Source organism: Struthio camelus, chromosome 3 (genome assembly GCF_040807025.1).
Source record: "Struthio camelus isolate bStrCam1 chromosome 3, bStrCam1.hap1, whole genome shotgun sequence".
Lineage (NCBI taxonomy): Eukaryota > Metazoa > Chordata > Aves > Struthioniformes > Struthionidae > Struthio > Struthio camelus.
In genome coordinates, this window is record NC_090944.1 from 117,860,046 (window position 1) to 117,875,477 (window position 15,432).

Consider the following 15,432-nt stretch of genomic DNA (forward strand, 5'->3'; position numbering starts at 1 on the left):
CTCTCTGAGTAGTGACCATGTGTATAGACGGTACCAAAATGAAAACAGCACCCTCCCCTCCTCACTTTCCCCAGAGCAGGAGGCATCAGGCATCTTGAGTAACTGAGACGAGAACAGAAACAGTTGGCTGTGGAATTACTTTAAATTCTAAAATAACTAGTGCTGCTGCTCAAAATGCTTTCTACAAAGGAATGAGTAATTTGGTTGGTAAGGAAGCTTTGTAGCACCGATGTTCATTGGAAAGTACTTACTTGGGATTTTGTCCAAGTCATTTTGTCAACTGAAATACTTCATGTCTACGTGTCACCCTTCTTCTGTGAAGAATCTGTTGGCGGTGTGTTTCACTGGTAGGCAAACAAGCTGTTTACCGCCTAACTAAACACAGTGCAAAATTCAACTTCACCACTTGGAATAAGGCCTGTTGTTAAAAGGTCTCTTTACTCAGAGAGAGGTCAAAAATACATGATAAATGAAGGTGGGGGGGAAGGAGTGGGATTAACCGAAGACTTCTGAAATGCGGGGTGGGGTCCTTCCTTTGCTGCTTTTACAGTATAATTTATGCTTTGGGATTGTGTCGCTCAACTTCAGTTTTGTTGATGTATGGCATGCCCCAGATCATGAAATCAGCGGAACTTCAGTCATGCTTTTACATAGTTTCCACTTTCTTTGGAGCATATGATGTGTGTCTGTAGTTACCATTGCATATGTTGTCATTGGAGTGTTTTAGAGCAGGGGTTTCCAAACTTTGCTGGGTTGTGTACCACCACCGGTAACTGCAGCGGCGCTGGCAGCAGCTCCCAGTGCTGTGCCCGGTTGCGTATGAGTGCAGAAGATGGCACACAACTGTCCCAAGAGTATCTGTTTAATGCTTTGAATTAGCTTATGTATGACTAGTGGTGTGCCAGTCACAGTTTAGAAACCCCTGTTCAGGAACTGTTTCTCTTCAAGCTCTTGATTTTAGTGCTTTTATTTCTGACCACTCTGTATGTCACTTCTTCCAGAAGTGCTTCTGGAGAGCCGAAAGAAAGAGAGAAGGAGGATAGCAAAGATTCCAAGCCACGCTCCCTGAGGTTCACGTGGAGCATGAAAACCACTAGTTCCATGGACCCAAACGACATGATGAGAGAGATCCGAAAAGTGTTAGACGCTAATAACTGTGATTATGAACAGAAGGAGCGATTTTTGCTCTTCTGTGTTCACGGTGATGCACGACAAGATAGCCTTGTTCAGTGGGAGATGGAAGTCTGCAAATTGCCACGATTGTCACTCAACGGAGTTCGTTTCAAGAGAATATCTGGGACTTCTATTGCATTTAAGAACATTGCATCCAAGATAGCAAATGAGCTTAAGCTGTAAAGAGAAACTACATTTTTTGGGATCAGGGAAGATTCGTACATGATCTACACTTTGAATGTACTGGTTGCGCCTAATGTGATTGGCCTGTGAAACTCCCCATGTAGAAATTGCCCTTATTGCAATAAGGTTATACATAGTTATTCAGAATTGTAAAGTTAAATCCAGTATAACCTATATTAAATAACTGTAGCTAAAGAAGTTATGTTCACATGTACAGGTAAGTATATAGAGCATTCTGTTCATTTTATGTTCATAGAGTTGTATAATAAAGATGACTGCTTAAATACAGATCTTGTATAGTTGTCTAGATTTCTGCACAGAAATGTATGTTTGATGCTTTGAGTTGGAGAAGTTCTTCCCTATCATTTACATTTTTGGTGGTTTTTATAAGTCTTACCTCTATCATGCATTTTTAAAAAAAGAAAAACTGTCCTGAGTCAGATGCACAAAAACAGCTTTCACAACTGTAGCATGACCGTTTTTAATTATTTAAAAATTGTTCATGATTTGAACCAAAAGTCGATGCATAAATCGGCTTTTGTTCTACACAAGACTGTTCCTGCTTATCTTTGGCTCTTAACCTTGTTATTGGACAGTGTTTAGTTGAAAAATACAAACGTGTTTACAGTGTTGGCACTTACAGTTTAGAAACTTCGTTTTGCCTTGGGCCAGCTCAGAGCTGTGGGGGAACAGAAACCAGGCATTAGTAATGGTTTGTCTGCAAATTATAGTGCTTACTCCCTGGCCCGTTAACAAATGTAGCACCAAAATGGAGAAGCGTAAATTATTTCCTTTGAATATCATGGTGTAAAATATCACTTGTTTGCTGCCTTCAGAATATTATAAATTCCATTTTATGGAAATATATTAATATTGGGACTGTTGAATAGCACAAGATAATCTGAAGTGTTGACCAATTGTATAAATTAATAATAACACCTCAGGAATTAGCTTGGCTTTTGGAATATGTGCCCCCAAAGAGTACATGCAATTCCACATAATATTTTACAGCTAAACATACATTGTTTGTAATGATAAATTGTTGATTTCTGCTTTCGTGGTTGTACAGTTTGTTCCCATGTAACCTGTTTGTGTTTAATATTTTATCAAATTTCTTGTATTTATTCCACATCATTATGCCTGTAATGTGCAGCTTTGTAATTAGGCGTTTGCCTACAGAAAAGAAAAAAAAACACATTTTTTTCCTTCATAATTAATGATTATAAACTATGTAAAACCACTAGTACTGGTACATTTTAATACTTGTTATTTTGTACTGAATTAACCATAGAGGTTGGTTGTGCAATGTTATTTAATGTCGTAATTACTGTAATATCAACATATGGGCTCCATCTGCACACTCTTGTGAAGAATAGAAAGTTCGTTAAGAAATTGTCACTTTAAAAAATAAAAATTAAAAAAAAAGCTGTGGTAAACTCTGTAACCCTAAGTTAGAAGGCTGTAAGTGTAGTTTATGTGCCATTCAATAATGGCTTCTTGACAGAGATGGACTTTACATGCTGTACTGTGATGTAGCTTTCTTCTGTAACAGTTCTGTTCTGACATGGACGTGTATTGTTGCCTTAGAAAAAGGGTGGTGTTTGGAAAGAAAGAACTGTAGCCCCTTTTTTTTTTTTTTAATCTGTTGTTCATTGAAACAAAATTTGATGCAAGTCATCTTGATTCACTGGTGCACTCTATTAAAACTTACTTGAACAGTTCTCATACTAAAATACTTGTTGTTTGCCCTTTATAAATGTGCATTAATTATTGCAGATAGAGGAGTAGCCTAGAGGTCTCTGGTTGCAGGTATGCATTGTGTCTGGGGTTTTTGTTTAGTTTTCAGTGTAAAGACTTCCTACTCTACATTGTGTGAATTCAGGATTTTCATTGCATCAGTTCTAGGTCCTACACTGCCTCGAAAATGACAGTGGCTTTAGCACTTCATGCAGATAGATGTCCAGAAACTCTTCCAGAAATTCACACACAAATCCTTCCTGAGAGATTGGTTTTTGATCTGCTCAATTTATCCATGAATGTTCATTTACCCTTGAAAATACACCACTAGAATGTAACTGTGATGTTAATCTAAGATCATGTATGAATTTAGTGATGAAACAAAACCTTTTGCCTTTTTGGGAGGTTCTGTGTTAAAAATACAGGTCATGCTGTGGGCCAGTAGATTAAATAATTGTGATAGTTTCCTACTTTATATGTTATGTTTTTTACATGGTTAACTCTGCCCTAGGTTATTACCATTTCTGACCACTTTACATAGCTGGAGATGAGTCTATATTAATGTTTCGTAAAACTTGGACAGCATTTCAAGATGACAGAGATTATGAGGTTTTAGTTCAATTCTCCCATGAAACATTTATTAAATTGGCATTTGGGGATTCCATATTTCTCTATGGGAAACGGACCGTTTGCAAATAATACAATTTCCTGAAACTATCAGCTGTGTGAAACTGCAGATTCCCAAATTCTGTTGAACTCCTTCCTTTTGCCTTATTGGAAGATATTAGGTAAGTTGTGAACCGAATTATACTCTCAACAAATACACAGAATGCTTCAGTAAGGACATCATCTGAGTGCACGAGGTGTAGCCCACTGTACTTGAACACGGTGTTTGATGTTCAGGATTTCCTATTACTGGCAGGAATAAGATGGGAAGATCCAAGAGTGAATTTTCAGAACTGCCAGTTTTATTGGCAAGCTGAGTGTATTTAGTATGGAAATCAGTAAGACGCCATATATGGAATCCTCAATAGCTGTTTTTGAGTCACTCAACAGCTGCCTTGTTCTATAGCTATTACGTTTAAGATGCTCTTCGGAAGAGTGGGGTAAGAACGTTTGGATCTGAAATGCAGCTTGACTTGCATGTGGGAGGGGATCGGTGTGGCATATTACCAGCATAGCTTTAACTGGAGAAATCTGCAAGACAGCTGAATGCCGCATCGGGTTCTGCAGTTCCAGGAAGGGATAAAGATGTCTCGGATCTGAAGATGTCTTACATATTTGATTGTGGTTACTTGGCTGCACTTCTAGATTTTTGGGGGAAAGCTGAAGAGCCTAGTTCTGCTGTTTTGGTTTGAGGCTGTTGTTTTTAGGCTTTATTTATTTATTTAAGGCATGCAGACATTTCAAAACCAAGTAGCTCCTTTTTCATGCAGTCTTATATAAAGCATTAAAATGTATTCAGGACAATGAACAGACTAAACTTTCATTTCTGCTTCTGTGGAGGAAAAACATGCTTGAGAATGAAAAGTCATCATTAGCGCCACTTAATTACCGTGATATGCCTAACAGCTCTCTGCATTGCACCGAGCATTTTGATATGTGGTATCATGCACTTAAAACGAACCTTGGACCTTTTAATCTGAGAGGACGTGTTGTTACGTTTCCCTGGTTGCCACGTGAATTGAGACAGTATGTCGCAATCGAGAGACGTGTGCTCTTAGTTTTGGATAGCAGGATGAGTTTGTGTTGTTTTCCTGAATTCTATGAAAATCCAGTGGGTGTTGAAAGGCCTGCCTGTCTCGAGAAAACAAATTAATCTTTCAATATCCTTGCCCCCCTAGGATAGGGGGAAAGTGTACATTCACTAATGGGGGCTTAAATAAAAAAATTAAATGTAAACACTCTTCAAAGATCCAGAACGTTACTTAACATTTTCTTCTTTTAAACAACATTTTTCAAGGTAGCGTGAGGTTAACAAAAGGAAATATCACGTTTGACAGTTGTTTACACATTACTGATATTTTATTTCTCAATGTTGCTACTTCATCGGCATCAATAGTTACTTCACTCTTCTAACTAGCTAAGAGGGCAGCACATTAAAAACTGCAGGAATGTAGCATGCAAACGTAATTAATCAGACACGGTGCTGTTTCAAGCTTTCTACCACATGAACACTGTTGAAATAGATACCTGGGACTGGAGCTGTGGTGCTAGTCTGTGTCATCTCGTCTGCTGAGGTGCTGCACACAAGCGCGCATCCACCTCGAGGCCCAGGGAGGTGGGCGAGACGGTCGGGTCCTGGGAAGGGATCGTGCAGGCCCTAAAGCAGCCAAGCTGTAAGGGCCACAACTGCTCTCTGGTAAGTGTCAAGTTGGGAGCGATACTCAGACTCTGAAAATCCTTTCCTGGGTTTAGGTATCTGCCTCAACTTCCTGGAGACTGCGAACAAACAGGCAGGACTCCTGGAAAGACTAGCAGCAAAGCCAGCAGGAGTGGTGGCCCCTTTCCTATAAAAAGGGGGAAGGGATAGAGCCCTTTCCCACCGTGCCAGACCACAGACTTAGGCTCTTAATTTCCACCTTGTAGATGATGGACTTCCTACCTCTCCGTTACACAGCTCCTGGGTGGAGCTCTGGCTACGGGAAAACAATGATTTTGGAGCCAAGAGCTACGCTAGGCACAGGATTTACTTGCTGAATGTTAACAGCGTGCCTTGGAAAGGGGGAGAGACAGCTTTGAGGCTTGGTTTCTCGTTCAGAAAAATCCTCATCACAGGATTAGTCTATTCCCTTATCACTGCAGCTGCTTGTCAGAAATACTGTATATGTATCAAATGTTGATAACTACACCAACGGGTTTAATGAATGGTGTCAGTCCTTGCTATGCAATGTTACTACTCTTAATCTTTAAGAAACATCTCAGCAGCAGAGCACTGCTAGTGGAAGCGTTTAACGGGTTACAAAGCACAACTGTTAAATCGCGGTAGGCTGAACTTTATAACGCTGCTCTACGGTACCACCAAACTAGCCTCCTCGGTTCCTCCTCCGGCGCCTGGGCAAAAAACGCTTGGGAAGCGGCTGCGGCTGCACGGCGGCTGTGCTCGGCGGAGGCGGCGGGTCGGCGGGCGGCCCCGCACCGGCTGCGCCTTTTTTTTCAGCTGTGAAACTTCCGCGCTCTTCAAAAATTGCTGTGGCCGGGGCGGGGGCAGGAGGCCGAGGCGAGGGGCCACCGGCCAGGGGAGGGCCCGGAGCCGAGCGGCCCGGGGCAGCGGCTGCCTCGGCCACACCTGGGGGGCGGCCGGGCCGGGGCCGCGCCGAGCCGCGGAGGAGGAGGAGGAGGAGGAAGGGGAGGAGGAGGCGGCGGCGGCGGAGCTGCCCGCGGCGCGGCACTGCCATGGCCGTGGGGGCGCGGCTGGGCGCCGCGGCCAGGGGCCGGGGCGGCGGGAGGGGGGCGGCCGAGGACCGGGCGCCCATCCTGCGGGGCGAGGAGGAGGAGGAGGACGAGCCGGGGGCGCGGAAGGTGCGCTTCGCCGTCCTGCCCGAGCGCTACGAGCCGCTGCGGCCGCCGCCGGCCACCAAGCGGCCCTACCGGGCGCGGCTGAGGAAGTACGGCAAGGTGAGAGACCCCCGGGAGCTGCCCGCCGCCCCGGCGCGTTTCAGCCTCCGTCGAAACGCCCTAAAATGCGCGGCTGCAGCCGCGGGCGCGCTGGGCGCCCCCGGAAAGCGGCCGGAAAGGCGCGGTGGGCGCGCACGGGCGGGACGCAGAAGCGCTGGCTTCGGGGCACAAGCGCGTAAGCCCGCGGCGCCCGCCGACTTGCTCGCTTTCGCCCGGGAGGCGCCGCTGCCGTCGGAGGAGGAAGGACACGAACCCTGGCGTGGAGCACAGGGCAGCGAGGCTCTCGCTCCAGGCTGGAAGTGAGGCTAAGCTGGCCCGTGCGACAGGCGCTTTACGCTGCTTTGTTCTGCGCTCCTCGCAGCATCGTCATTTTCACGCTCTTCCTTCAAACTTCTGGCTAATTGGTCTTGTTTTTTCCCCCCCTCCCTCTTTTACAGCTGTCAAAGAAATCATGATAAGACGAGTTTACTTTCTAGCTCCCCCTGGTACCTGGTTCTTCCTGGGTACCCTCACTGGTATGAGGAAAAAAGTAGTATGTTCTTCCCTCTGCTACTGTCGTTTGGAGCAAAGTGACTCCTTCACTTTCCTGTGTGGAAAGTCACTCCCCGCACTTGGAAGCTGGTGGTTGGGGCTCGGGGGCTTTTTTTTGAGAGGGCGGCTGCACTTCATTCTGAAAGTGCAACTACCCTGAGTTGGATTCTCCTCTCTTGTTCAGTGAAAGTACCGCAGTAGAAGAAATCTCAGATATGGCTTGTCTATTTATTGAAAAAATATGTTTTCTTTGTCAGTGGGGAAAATCTGTCTGCTGTCTGGAATCTTTTCCTACCTGAGAGAACACAAATGTCAGTGTGAGAAACCACTTTCTATGGCGTTTTTAAAAAACGATGCTTTTGTTAGAAGATGTGACCGCTATGTCTGACATCCGAAAAAATGCAAATAGGTTGGGGAAGGTACTTACGTTTGGAATTCATGGACGTTAAATATGAGAGTAGAGTAATAAGCTGCCTGATGAACATTACTGTTTGATATAGAGGCGATGGATAGAAAACATTTCATTGTCTCGGGATGGATTTGGTACTTAGAGTTCCCAGCTCTGTGAATGCCAAGTCGCAGTAAACGTATGTATTACGAAGCCTAGCTTACAGCGTAAGGCTTCGTTTACACAGGGCAGTTTTATGAGCAAGGTTATGTCATAGCAGTTAATAACTGTGCTGATGTGCTGTTGGTATAAAGGTGTTTATAACAACAGCTAGAGCACATGCCAGTTCTTGGACACTGAATATTCCTTTTTGTATTCGTCACGCTATAGCCTCGTAAGGAAGGTTTTCCAAATCCACTTTGGCAGGAACTAACAAACCTTGAAAGTGCTGAGCAGGTGCAGGTAGGCGAATCATATGCAACGCAAGGCGGAGGAAAGCGCCCGTCAGTGTGAGGCGGTCAAGCAGGGGCAGATCTGGGACAGGAAGGCCTCCCAAAGGTCTCCAGGCTCCCTTCCCAGGCTCCACCCACGGCTTCATGCTGCCTTTTTATTTTGCCATCTTAACTCCCTTCAAATAAATGTCCATGCGAGTAAGGAGTGTAAAATTCAGCTCATGCGGTGGCATCATCAGAGCTAAAGTTATCTAATGTGCCAGTGCAGTTGTAATCCAGCTTCAGAAAACTCTAGGAATGTAATAAGTCTTGATTGGATTTCACTGACTTCCTTGTATTTAAAAATATATCCTGTGTTCCAGTGTTTGCCATATTATAACAGACAACCTTGATCCAGTCCCAGGCAACCATAAAGTGACACCGACCAGCAGCTAGCTCTAATTTTCCCCCAAGCTGAGCCAAGATTTATTAATTCCCCAGTCAAAAGCAATCATATAGCAAAAGGTGTCAACATAAGAATTAAAGTTAGATTCAGGTTTTTATTTTCAATAGTATGTAGCAAGTTATCTCTAGTGCAGTACACAAATGAAGTCTTAAATACGTACAGACATAAAAGCAGGTCAAAGCATTCGCATTTTGACAAAATGAAATTTTATGAAAGTGCTCTTTGCGATTTATTGCCTTCTTGTTCAATTCTAGTTTTAAAGGCTTTTGCGCTTTTAGGTGTCGCAAACATACTTAAGTGTGTTCGAGGGAAACGCATACCAGTGCAAACAAAGGGGTGAATTAAACTAGTTTTATTCTTGAATAAAACCCACATAAAAGCCAAACTTCTTGTGGAAGCTGTGTCCATTTGGTTTAAACATACTCTGTGGGTGTGTATTTATATATACACAAAAATAGACGGTCAAATTTTTGTTCATGTGCACAAGCCCTACTTAGACGTGGGAGAAGAGACCGTTTTGTGGGGCGGTGACGTGGTGAGTTAGAGAAGGGGCTGTCAGCTATTTCCTTTGAAGATATTTTCGGTTACCTGTCGGTCTTTTTTTTCTCCCCCATCTCCCCCAACAGAACGTGGGCAAAGCTCTGCAGAAAGGATGCCGCTACTTGGTGGTCGGCCTGCAAGGGTTGGCGACGGCCTATTCCTCCCCCTTCGGAGTGGCGGCTCAAGTGGCGTCGCTCGTCCGCTAGCGCGGCTCTGCTCGTCCCGAGGCGGAGGAAAACAGCCTTCTCGGAGCGCTGCGGTGATTTGTGCTTTCTTTGAATTAAACTATCTGCTGCAACCCGCCCCTGAGAAGCCAGAGGCGGCCCCCTGCCCCGGCCCCTCGGGCAGCCCGCTCCCCTGGACCGAGTGCTCTTCCCGGCGAGAAGCTCCAGCACTTTACAACCATTACAATCAGATCGGGTCAAAGAACGTGTAAAGATGAGGAAATAACCTTAGACTAATTGAGCTGAAGTTTGTTATTTGGCATGAATTGGGTTTCTAAAGCCTTGGGCTACGTGTGAAAGGGAGCCAAGGACAGATGGAAAAGCAAGTAGAGGAGGGAGAGAGAGAAATGAATGGAAGCAGAGGAGGGTCAGCTGGGGAGGCAGAGGAGATCTGAGTCGCGCTAGAAAGAGGAGTAGTCAAAGCAGTGAAGGAAACGGATAATGAGAGGTCGGGAAAAGATGGCTTCTGTCTGTTAGGGCATTTTGTTTTGTTGTGCTTTTCTCTGAGGTGGTTAAAATGTATTTGGATACAAATGGACCGTGGTCTGAAACAGGGTGGGCTTTGCTGCTTCGCTGTTATTCATCTCAAACACTAAAAATCATGAGTCCTTAAAATCTTAAGATTGCTGTAAAAATCGTAAGATCTTTAGGAAAATAAAAATGTGTTTGTCTTCCAGTTTATCTTCGCTGTAATTAGTATTTTCAAGCTTTCCTCTGCTGCTGTGAAATCTTATGCACTTTTTTTTTTTTTTAAATGAGAACTGAGTTTATATCCAATTTACCTGATTCTAGAAGCTGAGGCTTTAAGAACGCCAAACGCTCTCATGTTCGCTTGGGGCAGGGGGGAGGCAGATTACCAGCTGCACCTGAAAAACTACATATATTGCTTGTGCAGTGCAATTTGTATGCTAATGAGGACAAATAATCTGCTAGCTCCATCTTCATTTCCTTACACGAAAGCTGTGGCTAGAGAATGTCAACATTCGATGGCTCAGCAGAGAAATGTGGATGGAGCAGTTTCAGTGTCACACCTCAAGGAACGTAATTATGTCTTTTATTGATGACATGGGAGTAAGTGTTTTTATGGGCCTTCAGAATTCTAGGTTTTGATTTTCTGTCAATCTTTAAAAGAAATGATTTCCCTGCTAGCACTTCTCTGCTTTATAGGCTTTTTTATTTTTGATAATATTTATATAATCAAGGAGTTGAGTTTTGTTCTGGAAAAAGATGCTGTTCATGTGCTTTGTTTGTCTTTTTTTTTTTTTTTTTTGGAATGAGGAGGAATTGCCTGTCTTAGCAAGCCAGAGTACATTTCTTTTAAAAGTAGCAAGAGAGATAAAGGTGCATTTTTATATTCTCTTCTAACTGGACCGTAAATAAAAGTAATACGACCCATGTGTTGTGACTATCTGCATGCGCCAGTGAGCACACAAACAAGAAGGAATTTCTCAGCTGTGGCCCAAGCACAGGGGGGAAGTTGCAGTGTAAACTTCCCAGTGTTGTTCTGTCCGCGGCCTCAGCCCTCTTCTAGAAGGATGTGATCTAGCAAAGACTATATGGAAAAGCTCAGGAAAGCTAAGGTATAGAGATTAGACCAGAGAGGATTAAGTCAGAGAGATCTAAAGCTGCTTGAGTTGAGTATAGGTTATAGGTATGACCCCAAAGGGATTTTGCGTGTCGGTTTCATGCCTTCAGCTGTTTCTCCTTAACTTTCCTGAGCTTTCCTGCCTCAAAAGGCCTTGCGGGTTACAGACAGTACTTCTGTCCCTCCGACTGGCCCCACCACATGCTGGAGGCTCTCTGTCACTGCTGTGGCCTCTGCAACGAGAGCAGAGCTCTCTTACAACATGCACGTCGCACCAGTCCCTGGAAATTTTGGGATCAACCTGAAATTTTATTATACTGCTGCACTTCTGAAGTGTTAATGCTTTTCTGAATGACTAAAGCAACGTAGGTGGGATGTATGCCTCTGGTTTTCGTTAAATACGAATGTCCTCTGAGTAGAAAGGCTGTTTCCTGCCGCAGCAACGCACAGGGTCCAGCCCCTTCAGTGCATGGACTTTCCGCAAAGGTAAATATGAACTTTAGCTTGTAAACTGTTCAGCACCACAGTGACTACTGACTTTTGTCTGCTGACCTATGGTCCCTGCTTCCCTGGTGCAACTTTAAGGGAACAACCTTGCTACCATCACTGCAGGACAAGAAAGACCTATAAACGGAGTTTCTTAGCAGTGAGCTTGATACATAATGGCAAGACAGACTTGTGCTTAAAGCGCTTCCAGAATAGACCAAAAACAAAGAAAGAAAGAAGGGAGAGAGAAAGAAAAAGTAAGCAAGTAATCTACACTGTTGCTGTAAAACAGCTGGTGATTCATGCAGGACTATATTCCTTCCTCAAAACGAACTGATTTGTTTCTTGCTGAGGCTGCCACTTACTGCTGCTTATCAGTGCTTCTTAATAGCAGTAATTCTTCACTCCTCAGCTTGTGCTTTGTGAAGCCAGGCCTTGGTCTGAGGGCTCGCTCTTCTCTTCACGAGCCCAGCTCAAACAGCAAGATCTGTGAAGTCGGATACAGGGCCATGAGGTTCAGTTTTCAGTGGGGTTGGATGGCAGAGCTGCTGATGGTAGCTGCTGTTGGTTGTAATAGCACCCCCGGTACGCAACGTCTGACATAGGCACGGTCCGAAAAGGCAGGACAGGGCAGGCTCTGCAGCGCCATCGCTACACGCGGTCATGAGAGCGAGGCACGAGTAACGCCGGCCGAGGGAGGCTGGGCTCTCCGGGGCAGCCCTGGTGGCATGCCAAATCCCGAGGTCAGCCGGGGATTAGCCGTCGGCTTTTGCATGGGCTTCATGTGCTCTTAGTGAGGCTGGCCTTGAAGGAGCCACCCAAGCAGGGAGAGCCTCCAACTAATGGGCAAAGGAGGGCTGATTTATTAAAATGAGCTTGTCTGCAGCCTTGTCTCCGGGTTCCTTTTAACCAGTCCAAATAGACAGCTGATCCTCTCATACACGAAGGTAGGAAGTGGAGTATGTTACAGTAGAGCAGAAACACAGGGAAGATTTGATTTGACCTGAACTAAATGCACTCCTCCCTTCAGGCATTTGCTTTGTACCTCTCCCCATTGCTTCACCTGGCAGCTTTTTATTTTTCAGGGAGTGTGCTACTTCTCTGTCTCCTCATATTTCTACCCCTCTTTCAACATGTTTTACAACAAATGACACCATAAACAAGTTCAAGAAGCTGAACACATGCAAGAGTGGTAGAAAGTAGTCAGCTCTTCCAAATATCTCTCAGAAACGAGGTCCACTCACCTGACTTAGCCTAGCAAGTCATTTAAATTAAATCCCTGGCTTTTCCCAATTCACTGAGTCACTGAGCAGAAGAAAGCTTGTTTCTGCTCTTCTTGCCAGAACAATTTAATTGCTACTCGAGTTTACCGTAGACTCTGAGGAAATGGCAGAGAACTCGCAGCTATTGTCTTTTGTCCAGCAACATTAGCAGCAAGGAAGCACTTTACTGCACAGCTCGCTTTTGAAGGGCCGTGACTGAGGAAAGCCGCAACACACCACAACACGGCACTTAGGCACTTTCAAAACTCTGCTAGTCTCAGGCCAACGTTCACCTCACACGTGAATGACCTTTGCGTCCTCTGCCTGCAGCAAAGGGGCAGGTTTTGTGTTGGGCTTCTGTAAAATCAGTTGTCTCATTTTCTGTATCTCAAGTTCTTTGTTAGTTCTTCCAAGAAAGAAAAATGGTCCTAAAATCTGTGTGAAGATTCTGCCGTTACCTGCACATGGTGGGCTTTGGAAATTTTTTTACTTCAGGGAGCAGCAGAGACCCTAATGAGCATCTAGATAATGGAGATTAAATTAAAAGAAGGTAATGGAAGCAAATTCTCCCCTTCCTTGTCCGTGTAGGAAGCAGTGTCAGGCTGCCAGGCCTCTTTCAGGGTATAAAGTCTAGACTGAGCTTGGAGAGAACGGTGCTCCTTCCTGAATCCTACGTCACCCACAAGGAGGGGCTCAGGGCTCTGGGCTTGCTTGGCGTGGAGGAGGGAAGGCTTGGGGGGGGGCACCGCTGCGGCTTTTCAGTGTGTAAGAAGGGGTTGCCAACAACACAGAGCCAGGCTCTTTACCGAGGTGCACAGCAGGACAGCAAGGGGCAATGGTCATAAATTGAAACTAGGGAGGTTCCAGCTGGATACAGGGAAAAAAATCCCTAGAACGACAATTAAGCACTGGAACGTCTGTGGATGGTGTTCGGCCTTAACGCAGTACTAATGAGAAGGTCATAAATAGCTGCTGCATGCAGATATAACAGACAAACATCCTCACCCACCACCATGCCGAGCTAAAACCAGAGACGCTAAGACTAAAGCTTTGCTTCTGACAACAAGGAGCAACTTGCAAAAACGCCAGTGCAAACTGTATTAACAACAGCTTGGCCCTCAGCGAAGCTTCTGCTCCACTAAATTATGCCAGCTGAAAGGCAACTGTCCTTTAGTGCCATCTCCTGGGAAAAAGGCAGATTTCCATCCGTGTTAGCCACGATCGTTGTTCTGCATCAGCTCCTCCTGCAGGGATATCCTGCCCTCCCCGCAGCAGGCCCTCTTGTTTGTCAAGGCTGGTCTCTAGGAACTGGGGTCCCAGCAAAGTACCTGTCTCTGCATACCACTGTTTCGTACTCGGTTGAATCCCGATCCTGTGTGTCCTGTTTGCGATTGTTTCAAACATAAAGATATGCAACCCTAAGTTTTCGTTTTTTTCTTAAACACCTAAACATGCGTTGTACTTTGGTGAGTCCCATCCTTCCCCTTGATGGCTGCTAAGTCGTCTCCGCCGAAATCTGTTCGTTCTTGTGCTGCAGAGTGCATCGCTCCCCAGTAAAACCTCTCCTTCTGTCCTTACCTGCTTTCCCGGCTCCCATGCAGCTCTACCCTGACTATTCAAAATCCTAAAGCTGCCTGACTGATAACTGTATTCGTCTGGAGAACTGCAATTACAGAAGATGGAGAGAATTTTTAATGTAATTAGACTGCGTTTGTTGACGCCGGACCGAACATTTGCTTGGAACAACCACTGCTGTATTGGCTGGGTGAATTCACAGACGGCAAAGTTGAACATTTAACTGGAGGAAAAAGGCTAATTTCAATTAACTTTCTTATTTGACTGCACAGTGAACAAAGTAACCTACCCACCTGCCTAGTTTTTATGTATTTATGATTCCTTGTTTAGGGAAAGCCTCACAAAGCACATCCCCGTAACTCATTGCTCTGTCTCCCCTAAAAGGCATCTATCGTTAATGAGCCTATTTTTAATTCTATCATCACCAATTATTTGCTTGAGATTTGTCCCTACGTTAGTTTAACTGAGCTCATTTCTAGTGCATGACTCACTGAACTCTGATTTCTTTGAAGATTATAAGAGGAAACAGCAATGCTTTTATCCTCCCATCCTCTCTATGGAGGAATCTTTTGAATTTATTGCGTACTCTGTGTTTGGAAGGAAGGCTTTAATTTGTGTGTGTTTAATATAATGAGGTGTAATATAATTTTTACCACATCTCACCGAAATCAATGTGACATGCTGGGAGATGAAGAAGATAGGATGACTGCCTATTCAGCAGCGTCATTCCCTTACCCTCTGCCTTCTGGGAATTATGATAGAATCACTGGAAAAACACCTGAAATGGATCTCTGGTGTGGTCATTTAATCCTTATTCCTTCATTGAGACAAGCTCGACCCACACCTAGTTCCACTCTGGCACTCTTTCACCAAGCCTGTCTAAAAGTCTTCAACCATGCAGAGACTACAAACCTTTCCAGGCAATCTTTGTCACTAGGAATTTTTTTGTGATGCCCTGACCTAAATCTGCCCCTCAGAGCAGTATTTTATGCCTTTCCAAACCATAGCAGTAGCCACATATTTGAAGATCGACAATATCCCCAGTCCGTTGTCTTTTCGTTAGCTGAAACAACTAAAATTCTTTAAATCTTTCCACGTGGATTTTCCACAAAGTTAAAAGCAATTGAGAACAAGGTCCTTTCCTGGGAAATTCAGGTTTACTGTACCCAGTCCGGCTACAGCAAATACAACTCTCACACTAGAGGCGGTGTTTGGTTTGTAAGCAAATCAGTA

The 15,432-nt window shown here is 44.7% G+C and overlaps 2 protein-coding genes across 14 annotated transcripts in view; both read left to right on the plus strand.

The window, feature by feature from the left end:
* MARK1 (microtubule affinity regulating kinase 1) overlaps positions 1–3,077 on the plus strand; it is a 64,546-nt gene extending 61,469 nt beyond the window's left edge. For 9 of the 13 annotated variants that reach the window (XM_068939901.1, XM_068939895.1, XM_068939899.1 and 6 more), the window contains one exon: positions 1,002–3,077. In XM_068939901.1, coding sequence (XP_068796002.1) covers positions 1,002–1,356 — 355 coding nt within the window. In that variant the 3' untranslated portion in view covers positions 1,357–3,077. The remainder of the gene's footprint in view (positions 1–1,001) is intronic. The other 4 variants (XR_011140438.1, XR_011140439.1, XR_011140441.1 and 1 more) reach the window with 2 other exon arrangements.
* Positions 3,078–6,429: 3,352 nt separating this feature from the next.
* C3H1orf115 (chromosome 3 C1orf115 homolog) lies at positions 6,430–9,967 on the plus strand. The gene is made up of 2 exons (XM_068939902.1): positions 6,430–6,711; positions 9,154–9,967. Exons 1-2 carry the CDS (start codon positions 6,490–6,492, stop codon positions 9,271–9,273), a joined length of 342 nt encoding a protein of 113 aa, XP_068796003.1. The 5' UTR covers positions 6,430–6,489; the 3' UTR covers positions 9,274–9,967.
* The last annotated feature ends 5,465 nt before the right edge of the window (positions 9,968–15,432 follow it).

Excerpts from the sequence above, each read along its gene's own strand:
- C3H1orf115 (XM_068939902.1), top strand. The coding sequence starts at position 6,490 with ATGGCCGTGGGGGCGCGGCTGGGCGCCGCGGCCAGGGGCCGGGGCGGC. Across the intron at positions 6,712-9,153 it reads GGCTGAGGAAGTACGGCAAG|AACGTGGGCAAAGCTCTGCA; the intron begins GTGAGAGACCCC and ends CTCCCCCAACAG.